This window comes from Peromyscus leucopus, chromosome 2 (genome assembly GCF_004664715.2).
Source record: "Peromyscus leucopus breed LL Stock chromosome 2, UCI_PerLeu_2.1, whole genome shotgun sequence".
Lineage (NCBI taxonomy): Eukaryota > Metazoa > Chordata > Mammalia > Rodentia > Cricetidae > Peromyscus > Peromyscus leucopus.
The window spans coordinates 105,504,187-105,525,619 of record NC_051064.1 but is presented as its reverse complement, the minus strand read 5'-3'; the positions used below and the strand labels follow the sequence as shown (position 1 = coordinate 105,525,619).

Here is a 21,433-nt window from a genome sequence, read left to right as displayed (position 1 = left end):
AGGTCTTGTATGTGGGGCTCCCATATATTTCCTCACTTACTTGGAGGAAATTTGGCTAGGTATTTTCCATATCTAAGTGTTCAAGATTTTATGATTCTCAGCTAATTTAAACCCCATGCCAAAATATATAAAGCTCTGAAAGACATTCCAGATATACACTAAAGAAGATGGTTATTAATGTTTTTTAAAGAATATGTACCTTCTAATCGAATTATGCCTTTGAAGAATTGCGAATGCAAAGATGACATGGTTCTCTGGTTGTCACACCTATCAGTGATTGTTGACGGATGATGGAGGCAGACATCTCGTTTACTGAGTAGTGAGTACTCTCAACATCACATTGGTCTTTTGGAAGCCATCAAGTGCTTCGGGGAAATGTTTCTGAATTAACAACCCCAAATGAAAGCTACAGTTTTCAAAATTAACTCCTGGGACAACGGAAGTGTAGGTTTTAATTTGCAGCCAAGAAATACAGGCCTGATCCCCCATTTCATTAAGGCGCAAGGAAACCTCCTCAGCAGAAACTTTAAGATTTTCACCTTTTGGGTGGCAAAGCTCCGGCAGACAATGGGCTGCTTTATCCAGAGCAAAGAGCCAAAAGATAAAAGAAACCGTAACTTAGGAGAAGTATAGTTCTATGTGGGAGTTCCTTTTCACATCATAAACCACACTAGCCAGATGTCTCATGAAAACCACTCCAAGGACATAATTACTGCTTAAATGCTACATTCAAGACAGGGAGTGGCACCCTGGAACCCACGTTAAATATCCCAGAAAGCAACTTCTAAATTCCACGGATCTTACAGCTTCAATTGTTAACATAAGCTAATGTACGTGGGTGGGATGGGGGATGCGCTCTGTAGGCCATGTGCACCCCTGGTAGACAATCTCACCTTCACTTCCTTCTCTTATTTGTTGATGGATACTGGTTACCTAGCAGTACAGTGAAAGTGTATCAATGGACCCTCAACTCTCCAACCTACCCCTGCCATACTGCTCCATTTGTGGCTTAAATAAACCCAACACTCAGGTCTTAGGCAGAGCTACACAGAGGCACTGCTCTTCTTGGGGAAGCTCTTGAGAATCTTCCTTTTCTTAAATTTTTGTCCCCCGATGTTGATTATAAAGAGATACTTGAAATAACCAAGCTGGGGATAGTAGCTCACACTTATATCTTCAGTGCTTCAGAGGCTGAGAAAGAAGGATTGCCATGAGTTTGAGACTAGCCTGAGCCACATAGTAAGGTAGTGAGTTCCAGGTCAGCTGGGGCTACAGAAGGACACCTATCTCAAAATAAAAGAATCAAAAGCCTTGAGATAAATAACAAGACTAACTCTATAAAATACAGATGTGGATCTGCAGAAGATCAGTAAATGCAGATGGCTAACTGCTGGAAATATACTCCCTTATAAATATGGCTTGTCTTGGGCCAATGTGACATGATGGGTCATGATTTGAGAGCTGGTCCTCAGTCTGAGAATGATAATGTTTCTAGATCTATTCTGTATTTGAATTCAGGGTCTCAAGATACTTGATCCCTGGAACTTTGTGTGATTCAGAACATACATGGCTATCTAAAGACTCAGTTCTTGAGAAAGTTAAATTCAGCATATTAATCAGCAGGGCTAGGCTGTCTCCAATACTACCCACAGAGGAGGAACACCCACACTCATGCTAACAAATAGCATTGAGAACACCATGTGTACCCATTTCTCCTGGGATCTGTGTAACATATTGGTTTGGCCCCAGGCATCATCATTCATCCCTTCTCCCTGTCACCACCTGTAACATTCTGACTAGGTGCTTCATTCCTAAAGAGACTGGCTTAGTTAATGTTTGCTTTTAGCCTCACTGATAGCCTTCTGTTTCAGAAGTTGCTCCTACATAACTGTTCAAGCCATCCAGGCTTTCTTTCTGCACTTAGAGTACTCAACAGTTGTCCTGAATAAGAGGACACACCATTGAGAGTTGGGATGTTGTGTTCAAGGACAACAGTTGCTCACTAGACGCTGTGAAGTTGGTCACATTCAGGTCATTAATCTCATCCTGTCTTGATTCCTTATCCATAAAGTGGAAGTAATAATATCTGTCACAACTACTGCTTGTGGGTATCATTGCTGAGATAATTGATATGAATACCCTTCTAGGTTCAACAAAGTAAGTTCTCAATTATAATAGCTCACAGCTACTGTGTATATGCCACTTTGAGAAATTTATGAATATTAAGTCATTTAATCCTCATAAAAACCTCATCTTAGAGTTTAGGAAATGGAGACCCAGAGAAGATAATTAACTTGTTCTTGTATATGATTCCCAAGCAGTAGAACTATATGATGTGGCCAACATGAATAGTCACAGAAACCAATTACATGGAGAACAATACACAAGGGTAAGGAAATTTCTAAACTTCCCAGAAATTTTCTAAATAATTAGTGATCTATCTTGTAATAGTTATTCACTCAGAAACACATATTCACACATAGATACATGAGATGTTTATGAAGCATAAAATATGTGTCAGACATTCTACCACAGTCTAGTGATGGGCAAAGATCCATAAAGACAGTGTGAGAGGTTATTAGCATACTGTTAGGCCAAAAGGAGACCACTCAGGCAGGCTTGGCAGGGTCAGCATATTGAGAAAGATGATACTCATCATAACAGATGTCCGGATATGGCCAGGCAGACAGTGGAAGGTAAGAGGAGACAGTTCAGGCAGAGAGAGTCCATGATCAGGATAGAGAGGAATAGACAGAAAATTGCCAGACCTTGGTTGCTGAACACAAGCCCGTGTGGCTGGAGACATGATCTGACTGTTCACAGATTAATCACAGCCACTTCCTGTTAGAACATAAGCTGTGAAAGGGCAGAGACCTTGTCTGTGGGACCACTATGAGATCATCAGTGCTTGGTATAAAGTGAATGACCAATAAGTATTTGTGTAATTGTGTACGTGCATGAATGGATGATGGTATACATGAAATAAATACTGGTGGAATGGACTAATAAATGAATAAACAGGACACAAACTCCAAAACCAAGTCTTTAGGTTCTACATATTGTCTGTGTGTCCCTGTGTGTTGGGAATTTCAGATTTGCTTTCTGATTAGGTTTCAGACTCTGGAATATCTTCATTTACATGGTGAGAAATCTTAGGGAAGAGAATCAAGACTGAATAGAAAATTCATTTGTTTTACACACACTTTTCACAAATAACTTGATGGTAATCTTACACAATATTTTTAATGAAACTATGTACAGCCTATCACTGGAGGCCAGATATGGATCTTTTTTTTTTTTTTTTTTTGGTTTTTCGAGACAGGGTTTCTCTATGTAGCTTTGCGCCTTTCCTGGAACTCACTCTGTAGCCCAGGCTGGCCTTGAACTCACAGAGATCCGCCTGCCTCTGCCTCTCAAGTGCTGGGATTAAAGGCGTGCGCCACCACCGCCCAGCCCAGATATGGATCTTTTAATTCTTGGCATCATATCATAATTCAAAGAGTCTGAATTTTGGATTTTTAGATTAGGTTCAACTCTACTTGTTCGAAATATAACACAACTAACTTTCCACCACCACATTTAACTTAATCTGGATTGTGAGGCATCTTAGATACAATGCATAAGCATCTACACTTGATCTTAAAGACTGGTTCACTGCAAGGCCCAGGCAGGAGAGAGACTTGATCACACAAATAGCATGGAAGAAAATGCACTCTGGTGGGAGACTGCAGAACAGTTGGTGAGAGACCATGATGGGAGAGATTCTGCAGGGGTATGCAACTTCCTCTCCAAGGAGGCTTAAGTACAAACCACAGGACAGTGAGAGGAAAGCCATTGTTGCAAATTCGGCTTTACCCTCCATTTGCATCATCTCCTTTTTCAGAATCTGGATGAAGGTAAACAAATGACATTTGTATAGCTTCAGGGAGACTTTGGAGATAAACAGTGGGTGTCTACTGACTGAAAAGCTAGGAGAGTCAAAGCTTTAGATGCAATGTTTCTTTAACCTACAGTGCATTCATAAGCTAGTTGCTGTGTTCCCGAGGACTCAAGTTTTCCTTCTATAAAACAGGTTGAGTGAATGGGCTTGTGGCCCTCTCCTAACCCCTTCCAAGATCATGGATTCTCTGACCCTCTGAGGCTATGATGGTCTTTGAAACACACGTGAACTTAGTGACCCTTCGACTTTATATTTTCAAATGCCCTGTGTAGTGAGACTTAGCATGGAGGGCAGATTTCTAGGCAATGTTTGTGTTTAGTGTTCTTCTGTGTTTTGGGCTTTTGTGGGAGGAATTGTAACTGCTTACTTGTTGGGAGCTCCATGGAGGTTTGTGAGCAGAGTGAAGTTGTTTCTTACACTTCGCAAGCTGGCGAGAACCTGCAAGGAGAATGTTTCAAAACTGGTTAGGGTCAAAGGACTGCATTTAAAAACCACACTGGTGACAGAGTAGGGATGAGGGTGATACATACATACCTGGGCAAACGGAGTGACGATCAGGTCATCGCCATGCCTGGTGAAAAGAGAAAAAGAAGCAGAACGGATGAATTTCAATTGTAACACACAAGTTACACTAAAGTTTACCAGTGTCAGAAACCCATCTGCTCCAGCAACTCTTCTGCGTGGAAGGATGGCAGGAGCCCATGAACTCCAAAGAAGACACAGCACCCAGATCATGATTCCCAGCCTTACAGTGATTCCGTCTAAAAGCTTTGGCAAGTAAGCGTGTGTCCTCAGGGCGTATATTTCCATTAACCGGCAGGCCCAGAGTCCTATAATTCAAAGTGACTTGTGGATTTGAGTTGCCAAAGCCAGGAAACTCAAATCGGTTGGGAGGGGGAGCTGCCCATAGGCACACTGCGCATTGGAAAAAATGGTATTACAGTCTGGATAAAGGGTAACACTGGATTTCCTGGCTTTTGTTGATCTGAACCACAGCTTTAATACCATTTAAACACAGATTTCTGTCTGGGAATCCCATTACTTTTTGTTTTTAATATACTCTTTTTTCCCCCCTCTTAAAGTACCCAAGGAAAAAATTTTAATGGGAATGTGCAGACTGAGCCTACTAAAGCAATACCTGTGACACTCATCTGGTCCCGCAGAGCCAATTCCGCTCTGCCTCCTGCTTTATCAGCCTGGGCTCGGGACCAGTGAAAGCCGTGCTTGCAGCAATGCACTTTGCGTGCCCCAGCAGCTGCCTTCGTAATCTGCTAACGACGGCCTTCAGAAAGCTCTCTGTTGAAGGTTTGAGAAACCGCATCGGCCACCGTCACAACATTAGGTTAATTTGCTGGCACCCTGTGAATCAGCAACATGGAAACTGATGGCAACAAGCTCCCCTCCCTGTCTGGCCTACCTCCAGTCCTTCATCACCGCGCCAAAATGTGGTGCTTCATCCACCATCATGTGAGGGTACCCCATAATCATTAAGCACCTGCCTGGTACCAAGCACCCTGTGAAGTCAGGTTTCAGAGCTGCAGAGCCCATGCATCCAATACCTACTCTTCTCTGATGAGGGCTTTTAGCAAGGTGCTTTGTTAATGTGGGAGTTTCCACCTTTGTCTTTAGCTAAGGATTCTCTGAAATTTCTTGTTGGGCCCAGTTTGGACAGTGAGAAGAAAACGAAAACAAGCTGACAAGGAGGGAGCCTCTTTCTGTGACTGGCCTTTGTGTACATCAGCTCACTTAACACTGGCAATGCAGCTGTGAGGCAAGCACATTGCAGACGATAACAAGCCAGTAGCCGCTAACTAGCACACAGCCGGTAAGTGGGAGATCCGAGCCCCTTTGCTGCCCCAACTCTGTGCTGCATAGTTGACAAATCAAATTGTGCAGAAACCACAACCTCTCAAGTCAAAACACAATAAGGGAGACCAAAAATATTTTTAAAGTTACAATACGCATAAACACAGAAAGAGAAACACAAATAATGCAATAGAGAAATTAACTATAGGTTAGTGGAACTAAGAAGGGCTTGGCTGAGTCAGTAGTGTTTGAGATGGACTTCTAGGGACATAGTCTGTAAGAAGGCCGAGGTGACAGATGCCATCTATGAGAGAAATGGTAATAACAGAGGATCTAAAATGGGAAAGCAGTGAGCAAGCTCATTGGTGGCTGTTAGAGCACATTAACTATGGCTTATGTAGAGAATAAGGTTAAAAGGTGGCATGCATCTGAGATATGGGGCACAGGGCCTGCAGTGTTGATGATTTACTCAACAGGACCAGGTGGGCCAATGGCAGTCTTCAGTGAAGTGGGAAGTGAGACAGACAGACTGGAAAAGTGTTTTAAAAGGCAAAATGCTGTGGATGCCGTGGGATGGAATGGCAGGGAGAGCCCCAGGAGGGATGGCAGGAGGGTTCCTGGCAATGAGAAAGAGTTGATGCAGCCAAGAAAGGAGCAGGAAATCACATGCTGAAGAGACGCCAGGGATCTCTTCAGAATCCAGCATTTGCTTGCATAAGGAAATAGTATTTTCATTAAAAAAAAAAAAAAAAACTAGCATCAGAGAAAATGGTCATGAGCGGAAACAAGAAACGTGCAGAGGAGTTGGGGGTTTTCATGGTACTCATGGAACTTTGGGGTACATGTTGAGTTCAAGGTGCTCAGAGACACCCAGGTGGCATTATGGACCAGGGAGGTGGTGTGAAGGAGGGTTTAAAACCACAGAGTTAGGCTTCTCAAGGGAGCAGGGATAGTTAGAGAAGTGGCTGGGGACGGCTTTGTTCACAGCACTATATATAGGTAAAGCAAGCCAAAGAAGAAGCTCAGGGCTCCCAGCAAGGGGCTGAAGGGAGAGCCAGAAACAGTTATTACAAATGGCGTGCGGTGACTTGCACCCCAACGGCCTGTGTTTTCATATGGCCAATGTCCAGATGGGTGAAAGATCTTGCTGTCTGTTGAGATTTTTGAGATGAAGCAGGCATGGTTCATAACATGCAAGGGTGAGTTGGAGCGCAGGGATATTGACTTGGAGTCAAGCAGATCTTGTGTGGCTCCTGGATTTCTGGAGTTTAAATATCTGGTGGAAATCAAATCATTTAGGGAGACAGACACACCATCAGGCATAGAGCTGGGGGGTCAAATCGTACAGGGAGATTCAGACACACTACCACACATAGAGCTGATGTTAAGCAAGTGATCTGGAGAGGGAGTCAGACTATAAGCTGACAATTAAAGAGAGGAAGGCCACCATAGCACAATGTTACCGTGGCTTGTTCAGGGGACTTTGGAAGTTGGAAACAGCAGGATATTCAGAAACAGGAGTAGATTGGCAAATTGTCCGCCCTGGCTCTAAGAGCATTTGAGCAACTAACTAAATGTTGTAGGTCAGATGTTGCTAGAGAAATGAACAGAGTTAGAACAAGAATCAGAGAAGAAACCAAACCTTTTCAGGTTACAGAACTATTTTGAAATCATATTGTGCTATTTTACAAATTAGGAATAAACTGAAATTGCAATAGCAAAATATTTGACCACGGAAACTATTTATTTATTTATTTATTTACTTTTAAAATTTCCTAGATCATTAGAGAAAGGCCGTGTGCCTCTCTGGAACAAAGTGAAATATTCAGAACCGTTACACAAGCACCCTCTAGTGACAGAATCAGAACATTACACTATTACAGTCTAAGCAAGAGCCCTCTTGGAATTAAATGTGGGGGTAAAATCTTAACCACAAAACAGCTTTTTAGAAAGCAAAATTGCTGCTTCTTACCACTAGATTGTGAGTTTTATTAATTTACTTTGCATTTCTTTTTAATTGTATGTGCAATTGTCTTGTGTTGGGCTGGTAGTTGATTTCAGCCTGTCTTCTACAGATTAGAAGTGTGGTCACTGGGAACACATATTCTGGCCCTAGCCTGCATTGTCTTGTTTCTCAGATACTTTATTATTACCCATGAGAGTCAGGCAAGCCATGTTTCCGCTTCTTCATCTGCAAATAAGGGTCTGTGAGAAATGTGGTATCTTTCTTGGCAGATAAAAGCATTCTATTTATTTTGCAATGGGCATTGTTAGTGGGCCTTTATTATAGCAAGCTATATCGCCTGTCTGTCTTCTGCCTGGTAACAGCCTCTTTGAGATATGTATGCCTGTCTCTACTGCAGTCTAGAGAACTTGTCTTTCTATTGTATAGTACACTCATAAAATGCTTTCGTGGACATTACTGCAGGTAATAGAAGGAAGTGCCTAATTGTCAGGGAATGATGCAGTCATCTATCATGTTGGCCAGTGGGAAACTTCCCCTGCTTCCTCCCACAATCATCCACTAAGCTCCATCAGTCCCAATGTGCAAATATTTATTACTTGCCTGCCGACTTCTCTGCGCCAGGTCCCTGTTCTTGACATTGCATACATGGGAGGCCTAAGCTGCCCCCCCGCCAGCTGCTCATTCAGTTATGTTCCTTCTTCAGCTCGTCCTTTCTCCTGAGCTGGGTTTCAAACTCAAACACCTCTCGCTGCTCTCCCCTCAGGCCACCGGAGCTGCCCACGGCTTGCCTGCAGCATGAAGAACAACTTCCAGGCCTTTCACAACAAGGAGCCTGTGGCTTCACCAGCCTCAGCTCTCCTCGGCCTTTCCTAAGGCTGGAAAGCTGGTCAGCCAAAGCCTTTTTCCTGTGCACACCCCCCAGCCCTCCTATCCATTCTCTAGCTCAGCTAGACCTCTTGCAGGAGACCACTCACCCTGCCTGGCCAAGCATTCCAAAGGCTCTCTAGTCTTGACTTTATTTCTGAAGGTATTAAAGCCACTAACTGACTTTTTAATCCTTTAGATTTTTAAAGGCACAGAAACTGCCTTATTTATTAGCGAAATGCTCCCATGTAAGTAAACATTCACTAAAAGAAAGGTTGAGCATGGTGTATATTAAAAGCTAGAAAGGCAGGCAAATCAGAGATTAATATTCTCCTTTGGGGCCTCATGTAGTTTTTATCCTGGGTCTTTATACTGGATCATCATCATCTGGACTCCTTGGGTTCAAGACTGGCTTCTCATTCCATGCCCCATGTTTTAATCCATCTTTAATGGACAAAACTGTAGATCCTACCACACCGAGTCTACAGAGCCTAAATTAATGGATATATGTAAAGTACTTTAGCACATGGCACACAGGCAAGGCTTCATCAATGTATGTTTTTACTTACAGATAAGTTGTACCATAACAGAGATCCCATGTCTTAACAGTCACAGTGAGCAAATGAAACAGCTGTGACTCCAACTTGAGTCTTAGATACCACACTGTGCTTTTTGGTAGTCCATCAATAAACAGGTCTTAACTTTAAGTGGTCTATCAGTTGCACTCTTCATCCTGGTTTTTAGGTCACATTTCCCTTGACAACTCTCTAGAGAACACACATAGGCCTTCGTACATGTCAGCTTTTAATAGGTTCCTCTCCGGGGCTTTGCAGATGGGATGACCAAATGGGGAAAATATGATGCCTCCTCCCCTGTGGCTTTACAGGTTGGCTGTTGAAACTCTTTTTGGAGAGCAACTGCTGTCAGTTTATTTTTATTTAATTTTTTTTAAAAAGAAAACTGCTCTTGCTAATTTCCAGTAATTTGGGTTCCCACTGAGAAACCTGTACCACAGTACATGAAGGCATTAGTTTAGAAATGACTACAGCCCAGGAACTGAGCAGAGACCAAGAGATTACCACATCCAGGAGCACAGTTGAGCTTGCCTTTGGGGACCTGGAGAGGACTCTGTCTTCTTTTACTAGAAAGACTCATTGCAATCTATTCTTTGTTGCGAAAAGTTGAAGCCATTTAAAAACTCCCGTTCACATTTTTTAAACTCATTCACCTGCTCTCACCTAACCTGTAAGTCGGTTCCATTGACTCTACTGAGACAATTCATGTAAGAAACATTTCAAAGCCAGCATTTTCCTGGTGCCAGCATTTAACATAGCAGGATTATGCAAAGCTTTTCACTTTTGTCTGAATTTGAATTCATGACTGATCTGTGCTAGACTGGAGGAACTCCAATTAGGAAGGCCATTCGGAGCCACCCTGGAGGCCTTTGCATCAAGGTGCCTGCGCTGCCTTGACCCCTTCTCTTCAGCGAGGTGTCTTCTGCAGAGACAGGAGCAGTGGGAGGGAACGGGCTACTGGTCCTGTTCTGATTTCACTTCTTCCTGCACAGTGATAATCAAGAGAAAGGGTTTTAAAGAGACTTACTTCATGGGGGCGGGAGAGACGCCTCAGTGCTTATGAGCACCAGCTGCTTTTCCAGAGGACCTGGTTTGATCCCCAATGCCCACAGGAATGCAATGCTCCCATTTGGCCTCCACTGACACTGAACAAATGTGGTGCGCAGATATCGATCCAGGCAAAATACTCATATACATAAAATAAAATTAATAAAACATTTAAAATGTTTTATTTATTTATTTATTTTTTTTGTTTTTTGTTTTTTGAGACAGGGTTTCTCTGTGTAGCTTTGTGCCTTTCCTGGGACTCACTTGGTAGTCCAGGCTGGCCTCGAACTCACAGAGATCCGCCTGCCTCTGCCTCCCGAGTGCTGGGATTAAAGGCGTGCGCCACCACCGCCCAGCTTAAAATGTTTTAAAAAATAAAACAAAGATTGCAGTGGAGTCAGATAAAGGAAAATGTATATTCCTAGAACATATTTAAAAAGGTTTTTTTTTTTGTTTTTGTTTTTTGTTTTTTTTTTAAAAGAGCATCACTTTAGTTTAGATGTGAACATCAGTGTGAAACTGAATTTTCCGATGTGGCTCTGACAAAATAAGGTACCACAAGAAAATGGACATTATTTAAACTCTACAGCTTCTCATATGGAGAAGAATAAAGTCCTTAACTGGGAAACACAAAAGATTTTATAGTTATATTTAAATATTTTCAAAACAAAACCCTTTGCCCTCATGCAGCAGAAAGATTTTAATGTATCTTGATATCAGTATTCTGAATAAGGAGGGGTTATTAGTTCACCTGTGCCTTCCTAAGAAGGGCTTATCTTTATTGTGGGAATATGTTCTCCCTACTTATAGTAATTGTCTTTAAAAAGGGAATTTGCTCATTGAGAAGAGTGCTTTCTCTGCAAATGAGGACAAGGTTTAACTCCTCAGTATCAACATAAACTCCTAGGCATGGCTGAGTGTGACTATAACCCAAAGTTTGGTGGGTAGAGACAGGCAGATCTCAAAAGCTCACTGGCCAGCAAGCCTAGTCCCAAACTGTAACCCTTCAGTGTGGTGAGGGACACTGTCTCAAGGCAAAAAGAGAGTAAAGAAAAACTGCTGACATTCTGCTCTGGCCTCCACATCGTCATCCACATACTCGTGTGCATGCAACACAGAGAGAGAGAGAGAGAGAGAGAGAGAGAGAGAGAGAGAGAGAGAGAGAGAGAGGAGAAAGACTAATAGAAATAACAAAGTTAAAAAGTAAGAATGATGCTAGATGGTTTTCACACATTCTTCTTTGTCTCGAACTGAAGCTGGCAATGCTGAATAGGCAAACTTGTAAACTTGGGGGAATGTTTTACTGGTCAGTGAAATTACACAAAGGTAAAACTCGTAACAGGGGTGCTGGTTGCAGAGATACTCAGAACTGTAGTTTCATCATCTGGAGACTAAGCTGGCTTGTAAGTTTTAAATTATCTTCAAATTTAAAATCTCTATATCATTTTTTATCCCACACAAGGAAACAGTAGAATTTAACCTGGAGTTTAATTAGCCTGTTCTGTAAAGGCTGAGTGACCTGGAGACTCATTGTGAGGGTTGGAATGAGTTGAGGAATTAGGAGAGTCAGAATTAATTGAGGAAATACATATATTCCAAAGCTAGCCGTTTGTTTATAAAATGGCATGGGAATGGATCTGTGCTTACTTTGAGCTCACTGTGTTTCCTTTGCTCTCCCATGATAAAATCCAGACTACGTAGGCTTGGCAGTGTCTAAGGTCTGGATGCTAGGCTAGCAGATAGCACGTGTAAAGGAACCTGGCCCTCAGCACATGCCCGTTCAATGTGAGTTGCCTCCTGTGCTCTGGAGGTCAGTGTGCATGTGTGCAACTCTTAAGGAATGAGATCTTGTTTTTTGGGTTCCTTTTTAACAGAGGACAAGAACCCAGTGGACTTTTCCAGACTGGAAATTTTAGGGAGTTTCTGATATTTTTATAACATACAATGTTAAAAGCAATTAGTGTGTGCCCAGAAACCTTTTAAGTCATGGGTTTCAGTAACCAATTTTATTTGGGTTCAGAATTGTAATAAACAGGCAATACAAACCAGTTGTCATTCTTTAAATAAAAACCAGTTATGTGCAATTAGTATCAGCAAAACAAAAATATCGTCTGTGTGTTGGCTGTTCTGTGTCTCATCAAGAAGCCAGGCAGTGGATAAGTGTGAATGGTAAAATACAGGCATGTGGCTGGATAACACCTAAGCTAAATGCCACTGAGCAAAGGCCAGTTAGTGAGAACGCAAGTACCAACCAACATTTTTGTTTTGGTCCAAAGCCTCATTTGCCCACATATTCAAGCGTGCTTTGCAAAATGTGCTAAGTTTTTCATCCCATAAACGATTCAGCAGTTCAGGAAATAAACCCAGTGAAAGTTTTCAGCTAACAGATGTGAACTGAACACTGTGTTTAAGGGTTTTGGTTTGTTTTTACACTCTGGAGACCCTAGTCAAAATTCTGCAAGTCCTTGTTCAGCTTTCTCTGCTTCCTTCCTTGAGTTGGCAACAGTTGCTGCCGCTGCTGCAGTAGGGTTAAGGATGAGGTAGTTCGTGGGGCTGGAACCCAGAGAGGAACAGGAAGGGTTTTACTTACTGCTCGCTTGGAAGTGATGAGTTCCTTGACATCGCTTTTGGTGACAAGTCATAGTCACTGTCGGATCTGTAGAGGAAGGACTCTCTGCGTTGGCTGTGCCCAGGAAACGTGGCGTGAAGCACCAGCCCAGAGGAAGAACTGGCCTGAGGGTCCAGCGGGCTCCGACCTGGGGAAGGGCCATTTTCCACATCAAAGCTGGAAAAGAAAGCAGGGAAAGTCTGATCACGTGAGAACTGCAGAGGACAGTTTGCATACACAGAGAATTTACAGGTGGTGGGCACTGCGGGCCGGGCTCACCCGGTAAAGCTTGCAGAGAGCTTTAGTCTACAGAACAGGTCTTGGTTTTGGTCCTTCCCATTTTGTCCAGAAGAAACTGAATTCCACAAACTTCACTTATTACCTGGGTTTACTCGTAATAAATAGTAACCCAAAATTTGGGCCGAAGGGAAAAGCTCATGACCTCTCAGCAGCCTGACCAACTGTGACAGATTCAGAATGAGAAGCAAGGAGGAAAAAAAAAAAACCTTGTTGATGATGAGCAATTCCAGAGGGGGGTATCTAGCACACCTCTGGGTGCCAGACGAAGATATCATGGGAATGAGTCTTCCTAGCTGGAAGAGTTCTTCCTCACATAAATATCAGCCTCATTAAAGATACAATTTGCATATTTCTGAATGTTTTGGGAACAAAGTGTTATCCTGAAAACACTAGCTGTCTGATTAGAGAGGCCCGGCCTGATATTTAATATTCATATGTAAATTTAGCCACATAAATGACTTAATTAATCTGATAACACCAAATTACTGTCTCAGGCTGCAGAGCCAGGCCTCTGGAGAAGAATACCACCATTGAGTTTCGCAGAAGAGTGCCAGGGAGATTCCGATCAGTGCCCCTCACTCAGGAAGGTGCCCTCAGGCCCAGGGTTATTTTAAAAGCTCTGATCTTGAACACAAACAGGAGCCATGTGGGTTTTGTGCCTTGTTTCTGACCCATCCTGCAGTTGCCCTGGAGTAGTGTGTCCTTCCCACATGTGCTTTAACCATTCCAGATGTGTTCCTTTTGCATCCACAGCTTCCCTTGGTGTCAAATGGAGAGTAACCACCTCTTCCAGTTCCCTCTCAGACGCTCGCTGCTCTGCTGTCGGAGCTTTGCAGAGAGATTGTGAAAGAAGTGTGGGATGTAGAGCTGGAGATGGTCTTTCATCCGGCTCAACCACAAGAGGCTGCTTCCATCATGTTTAACCAGCTGCCACAACCCCCTCACTAATCCTAATCTACTTTGTGTGGAGGGGGTGGGGGGTGGGGGGTTTCTTCTAGTTCTTAAATTTATAAGGTGCTTTCTGATATATAATTTCATTTAATCCTAACACCCGTGCAAAGTTATTTAAGTTATATAATCCAATTCTATTACATTGAAGGTATATACTGAAGGGAAGAAACCATCCATATCTTGTTTAAGGAAATATGCTAGATTACTGGTTTCCCTGTAGTCATTCAGATGGAGGGGACACACCCCGAGACCCTCAGCAGATGCCTGAAAGAGCAGATAGTAGCCAGCTCTATATATACATATGTGTTTTCTTCTACATAGACACACGGATGGTAAAGTTTGTAAATCAGCAATGGTAAGAAAGTCACATTGACTAACAGCAAGATAATTCTAAAACTATACTGTAGAAATGGAGACATGGCTCTGTTGATAAAATTCTTCATGTAAAAACACAGAGAACTGATTCTGGAGCCCCAGCACCTATGTGGAAAACCAGGTGCATGGGCACACCTGTAATCCCAACACTGTGGAAGTACAGATGTGGATCCTGAAAACTCTCTGGCCAGCTAGTCTATGCACAGCAGTGAGCCCCAGGTTTGCCGATAACATCTGTGTCAAGAAATAAGGTGCAGAGTTATTAAGGAAGACATCTAATGTGGACCTCTGTCCTGCAAAAAGCATGTGTACATATGCATTTAAATGAACATGTGCACACACACACACACACCACCACACAAGAATTTATTGAAATAAGAAGTATTATAATAAAATTTATTTAAAACTCATGGAATGTTTATTTCTAGACCTTTCCATTTCATTTTTTTTAACCATTTTTTTTTTTATGATGGACAACTGAAACCACACAAAGACCACAGAGAAGGGACAGCGACTCTAGTTGCCAGAAGGAGCCCTGGAAGACCCATGCTTTCCCACTCCATCTCTTTAGAGCCTCCTCAGGCTTTCCAGGCTTCTCTCATCTTCAGTTCCAGAATGGCATGCTGGGTAATGGAAGGCTGTTTGGTTCCTATCCAAAGGTGTAGTTGGTATGGAAGAGTCAGTCTGTGACCACTCTTGAATGATCCTCAGGGGACACAAAGTGCCACCTTGAATAAACAGAGAGGAGGTAGCAGATGGCCCGGTAGCTGTACTTGTAACAGAAGGAGAAATGACAGAATGCAGGGGCATGATGCCACCATCGAGGCTGCTGATCGAAGCTGCTTTCCGACTCCACACAAGCTCTGAGAGGAAGCTGCACGTGAGGATCCCTGGGTGAAGGGCAGAGCAGGTGCCACAGCAACCTAATATGTACCAGGGCTTATAAGACTCCCCAGACAGAGCATCTCGGAAGCCTAGTGGTCTGGGATGGGCAACTTTCCAAGGCTGCAGGTATATGCGTAGTCCCTTGAACTTGTTTTCTTGCCAACCTGCCTGCCTCATACTTTTTAACAAGTGAAAATATAAAGATGCCCATTGCAAACTTGCCTTGGGAGAGAACTCTACTAGCGTTGAGAAACTAAACTGTTTCTTTGTAGAGAAGGATCTTTTGTTGCCCTCCAAATCTTATAGAGCCTGTATGTCCTGATACTGTCTCTGAAATCTTAAAAATATTTATTTTTTTATATGTATAGGTATTTGCCTATTCATATGTCTTGCACACATACATGCCTAGTGCCCTTGGAGGCCAGAAGAGAGCATAGGGTCCCTTGGGAATTAATTACAGGTTGTAAACTATCATGTGGGTGCTGGGACCTCTGAAAGAGTAGCTGGTACTCTTAACAACAGAGCTCTCTCTCCAGCCTGCTGAACCCTTCTTATTGGCAAAGAGGGCAGATCCTCAAAAGGTGAGACTGGGATAAACCAGTGATCCCAGCCTGAGTGGAGTGAATTTTTAAATTCTGCGTGCAATTGTATTGCTATTCATTTGGTGTACATCTTCACAGCCTTTCGATGCTAAGCCAGCAGAATACTTTTGACAGAGGATACCCAGTTTCCCGAGAAGCTCCAGTATGGCCAAGACCCAAGGGTTAGTGTTTGGCATGCGACAGGCAGTCTCTAGCACGAGCGTTGGGGTCAGTGTTCATGTGGTACCATGAACTATTATGACCATCACTGCTATCTGACCCTGCACCAGCATCTTGCCAACTAGTATGCCTACCAACTTTGAGAACATTTCCCATGAGGTTTCTACCAGGCTCATCTGTCTTCTTTCCCACTATCAGCATCCCTGCTGTGCAGAGGCCAAGTCCCCAGAACACTATCAGGAAAATGAGGGTCTGAGGACGCTCTGTCAAACTTACTAAGCACATCTGCCAGGTGAACTGGAACTAGATTTTTTTTCCTACACAAACTCTTTCCTCTTTGGTTTTCTTTTCTTTTTTCTTTACCCTGTCTAAACTCAAAAGAGAGCTTGCTGGATGGAATTCAGAAGAAGCGAGGGAAGAGGTCTCTGTGGCAAAGAAGCAGTCCCAGTGAGACAAATGGTCTTTCATGCTCCCTGGGGCACTGTTTCAAAGCAACCAGCGCAGATGTACAGCTTCAGAACAAACGTGAATCACTAACCAGACACCAGCCCCAGTCACAGCAAAATTAGGGGGCAGACATCACAATACATCCCACAGACCAAGGGAGTAAGGGGGGCTGTTGGCCAAGAGGGAGACTGAAGGCAGCCTTACCAAGTGAAATGAATGTACCATACAAACCAAAGTACAATCAGGAAGAAAAGCAAATCTGCAAGAGCCAGAAACAAACACATAAACAGGGTCGTTATTTATTTAGGGCATTTTCTGTCTCTGCCTTGATCAGGACACACACTTCATCTTCAGGCTTCTTTAGATTAAAAAGTCATTATATAAGCAGTATAAGAAAGCTCTATAAAACATAGGCAAAAGAAAAGGAAAGCATCATTGCTAGCAGTTTAGTATTTTTCCATCCTGAAATGTATATGTGTGTATTATTTCTGGGGGGGGAATATGTGTGTGGGTCGTATATGTATGTGGGGGGGATACCTCCCAGCATACATGTGTGCAAGGCAGAGATCAATGTTAGATGTCTTTCTCAGCTGTTCTCTACTTACTGACCTGGGGACACATTGACTTGGTTCTGACTGGTGAGCTTCCGGGCTCGGCCTGCCTCCACCCCTCCTCTGCCCTAGCCCTGCAGTTACAGGGAGATACTACTTTTTTGCTTTGGTTTTACATGGATTCTGAGGCTCCAAACCCTGGTCCTTCTCCTTCCATGGCAAGCAATTTCTTAACTGAGCTGTCTTCCCAGCCCCCATCTGAACAGGTTTCATACTGATTTGAATATTGATTTCATAAGGTTTTACTAGTTCCTGCAGCTTCTTGAATTCCCGCTTTCCGGATCCTACTTTGTTGTTCATCCAGCAGCTAGACCACAGTTTTCCAAACAGTTCTCTTACATTGGCTTACTATATCTGTGATTCTAAGTAGTGCTTGTATTTGGTGTAGTTAAAGTTGCAGATGCTTGAATGTCTATTATTCATGAAGTTACGTTGACACGCCAGGCAAATTCAGAGGATGCCACTCATAAATTTCTGACTAGGTGAGTAGGCCATGTGCTTGCATGGAAGGGGTTGCCCATATTCAACATGTGGACTGAAGTAGTTTTAAGTACACCTTTCTTCCAGGATAAGAGATCCCCCCTACGCCCCCAAGAGTCTCCCTCACTTCGTGTGCAGCCCCTCTGCTTGGTTGGCCTGCTTCTCCTGGTCCTGCTGGCTTCGTTTGGCTTAAACAATGGCTTATTGTCTAATAGCCAATGCTTTAACTGCTTCTTTTCTGCTGTGTAGCAGGAGATCTCAGCTCCCCAGGCAGTGGTGGCAGGTCAATCTGCGCATGCCAAGTGGAGTCCCTGTAACTGGAAGCTCTTTCCCACCACTGACACCGGTATAAAGATTTCTTCTAAAATCATCTTGGACTGCCTTTTCCAGTAAATCCTCTCTGGCACCCAAACTGACCCAGATGCCTACCCCTCCTTTACGCTCACTCCCTCACAGTTCTTTATGTGGTACAGTTGCTCTCAGTATTGCCAAGAGATCAATTCCAGGACACACACACCCCCAATGCCGTGCCAAAACTCACAGATGTGGGTGCTCAGATCCCTCATATGAAATGGCTTAGTATTGCTATATAACCTCCATGCTCCTCCTGGGTAACTCCAATTATTTCTAGGTTACTTATAATAAAAATGCAAGACAAATTTTAGATGCATAGTTAAAACAATCTATTCTTCAAGGCATGGTCAGAAACTGAAATTCGTACATGTTTGCTACAGATACATTCTTACCCAACTATTTTCCAGCTATGCTCGGTTGCATCCTCAGAACCTGTGGGTACATTGGGCTGACTACTTCTTGAAACGACTTGCACACCTCTGTTTAATTCTCCATTTATTTAACTGTTTCCTCACAGATGGTCATACTCAAGATAGAAAAATATTACCTGGTTTTGTGTCCCAGACATTTGGGTCAGAATCTTGTAAACAACAGATCTTTTGCTGAAAAGGTTGCCTGGACCAATGAAAGACTACTGTAATGTACTGTAGAACATTTTGACTAGGTTCTTTCTCCTTCTGACTCCTCACCCTCACCCCAGTCATCACCAGCACCAACTTTCGTTGTTTCCTTCACATGGATCTATAAAGGATATGACTTTATTTGATCAGCCTCATGAGGTAATGATGTAAAAGGAAACTTCAGAACAAGCTCAGTTGTGTTTTCCCTGAAACAAGCCTGTGGAGAACCATACCACTGTCTCAGATGTCGGATGTGGTGACACCATTACAGCAGCTCTGGGACAGGCAGGAACCCTCCTCTACCAGTCTTGATAACCCTCTACTAACAGCTGCAACGACCCTCTTCTCATCTTGGCTTTTTGAGGAAAGCGGAGACCGTCGTCAGCCCCACACCTCTGCCAGTGGCTCCTTCCATTCCTGGGAATCTTTGCTAAGCCAGCTCTGGGCTGGTGACTGGAAGGAGCCAGCAGATGGCAGAAGGCACCAGTTTCCCAGGGCTTCCTGGCCTCCAATTTAAGCAGGGCTTGGAGCAGTCTACTTCCTGAGCCTGGAAGGAAAAGTCGGGGATGAAGAAGGGAAGTACAAGGTGTACACGAAGCCTTTGATTAAACCAGGAGCAGCTCTGCCTTCAGGAATTCAAGCTGAACTGGGAGGTCACAGAATGGTCCTGCCGTTGTCCCCAGGGTAGTGCTTTTCTGACTCCCAATTACCTGCGCAAGCCTGATTTCTATAATGAAGAGTCATAAAGCAACATCCTAGGAATAGCTCGTTTCTGAATAAGTAAAAACTTTTTTTTTCAACCCAGCCATTCTCTAGCTGAGTTTCTTTGACTGACTCTAACAAATATCTCCACTAAAAAGACAAACTCTACAAAAAAGGTTTAAACTCCCAGGTCAGCAGAGCTGCATGCTGCCCTGGGGAGTGAGCTCTGCTTTTTCTGTCTTTTTAAAAACGACTCACTGAGCATCACTGCATCATCTAATCCCCAGTTTGCTGGGCTTATTCTTTTTGACCTATTTGAAAGAGGGAAAGAGTGAAGGCTCTACAGTATAAAACTTCATTTGAAGAATCTTAAAGCATGACCTCTTTTCATTATACTGTTATATAATCTGTGCCCAAGGTCCTTTCCTTCACATTCCATTCTCGACATTGAATCTGTCATGTTGGACTGTCTTCCTCAGCGTAGTGACCTCTCTTCCTCCAGACCACAACCTCTTTGAAGCAAGACTTATACCTTAATTCATTTCTGTATCCCTAGAGCTTAGAGTTGACTCTCAAATCAGAACACGTACATGCATGGTTGTTGAATGAACACAAGAATGTCACAGTCGACCTCTCTCATCTGATGAGGCAGATTCATTTGGAAATGTTTGGCAGTCAAAGGTCACATGGAATACTTGAGTAGAGCTGCTCTAAGTCTTCAACATTAACTTTCTTCTCCATCCTCCCTACAGTATTCTAAGAACTCCATCCTGGGAGAGTCAGTGTCTCTAGTCTTTGTATAGGTTATGTACACATAAGGAGACTGTTCATGTTTCAGTTATGTTCTATTAGAAAAAAAATCCCCCATTTATATTAAGACCAACATCGTCTAACACTTGTTAAAAATAACCATTTACCTATTTCCTTGGTTAGTTATACTGGCCAGTACTTCACTATGTTATCTGGTCTTGTAGAGAGGAAGCTAGACAGGGATACACCCTTCTACTCACAATAAGAGTGACCCATCTTTCTAGAACCTACCAGTGGCTTTCTGAATGAAAGATTTAACTGTATAAAATCACAGACAGCATGATGATGAGTCCATGCCCTAGCCAGAAGCAGAACTTCTCTAGGCACAATGACAATAGACTCTTGCGATTCTGCCTTGAGAATCCACTTCTAAACTCTGACTTTCCTTCTAGAGACCATCAGGAGAATTACAGTAGTCAGATCATCTGCACGTAGGAAGCAGTTTCCCATCACTGTGTTTTTCTTCCCCAGGGGTTTTAAAAATTACACTCACTGGCAACAGTCCCAGATAGACTTCACCAGAGAGAGTGTTGGAATGCTGAAGGGCTCTGACCCCAGGGGTCTGGTTTCTAGAGCCCACTCTGTAGGGAATAAACTGAAACAGGGACTCCCTGTATTCTGACCCCACACTTCAATCTGAAATGAATCTGTGAGAGAAAGATTTCTGAGGTGCCTGTAAGATGTGACATCTCATGGACATTTTGGTGGTAGGAAAAAGATTAGTTTTCATGTGTGGATTTGTACTATTGGTGATGGTCATCCAATGAATACTTATTAACCCCCACTCTAAGACAAGGCATGGTTCTTGGCCTGCTATTATAGCAATATAGAAAAGGGTCCCCGAGGGAAGAATTAGCAACAGATAATCATAACCAAAAATGATATTTGGAGATAATGATAAATGCTGTGAAGAAAATAAAGCTTAATATTGTGGCTAGCAGGTCTACTCTATATGGTTGAGAGTCCTCCACTGCCTCCCACAGAGGGACCATCCGCTTTCCTCAGATGGTACTCTCTGAGCTGAGACAGGGCAGGGAAGGTGACAGTGTGTTGTTGGAATCTGACATCTCTCCATTTCCACACCCACTTTAACCAAAGAATTGGGTTGGACGATGGTTACGTTTATTTAGATTTTAACAGTGCTAAGCTGCCGAGTTAGGTTTTTCTCACACTTTCCCTCTTCTGTGAGCTTTACCACCCCTTACAGCTCTACCTGTATCGGTATCCAGGTATTTATTTGTGTCTATCATAGCATTTGTCCAGTGTGACTGCTTTCTATTCATCTGTCCCCAGACAATGGTGCTCTTCAAGAACATAGCACACCTTTGACA

General features: G+C 43.1%; 1 protein-coding gene across 4 annotated transcripts in view; it reads right to left on the bottom strand.

The window, feature by feature from the left end:
* The window catches only part of Pde4b (phosphodiesterase 4B), a 558,016-nt gene that overhangs the window by 106,908 nt on the left and 429,675 nt on the right, over nucleotides 1-21,433 (bottom strand). For 3 of the 4 annotated variants that reach the window (XM_028887423.2, XM_028887439.2, XM_028887448.2), the window contains 3 exons: nucleotides 12,789-12,983; nucleotides 4,475-4,511; nucleotides 4,308-4,378 (listed from right to left, as the gene is read on the bottom strand). In XM_028887423.2, coding sequence (XP_028743256.1) covers nucleotides 4,308-4,378; nucleotides 4,475-4,511; nucleotides 12,789-12,983 — 303 coding nt within the window. The remainder of the gene's footprint in view (nucleotides 1-4,307; nucleotides 4,379-4,474; nucleotides 4,512-12,788; nucleotides 12,984-21,433) is intronic. The other variant, XM_028887463.2, reaches the window with a different exon arrangement.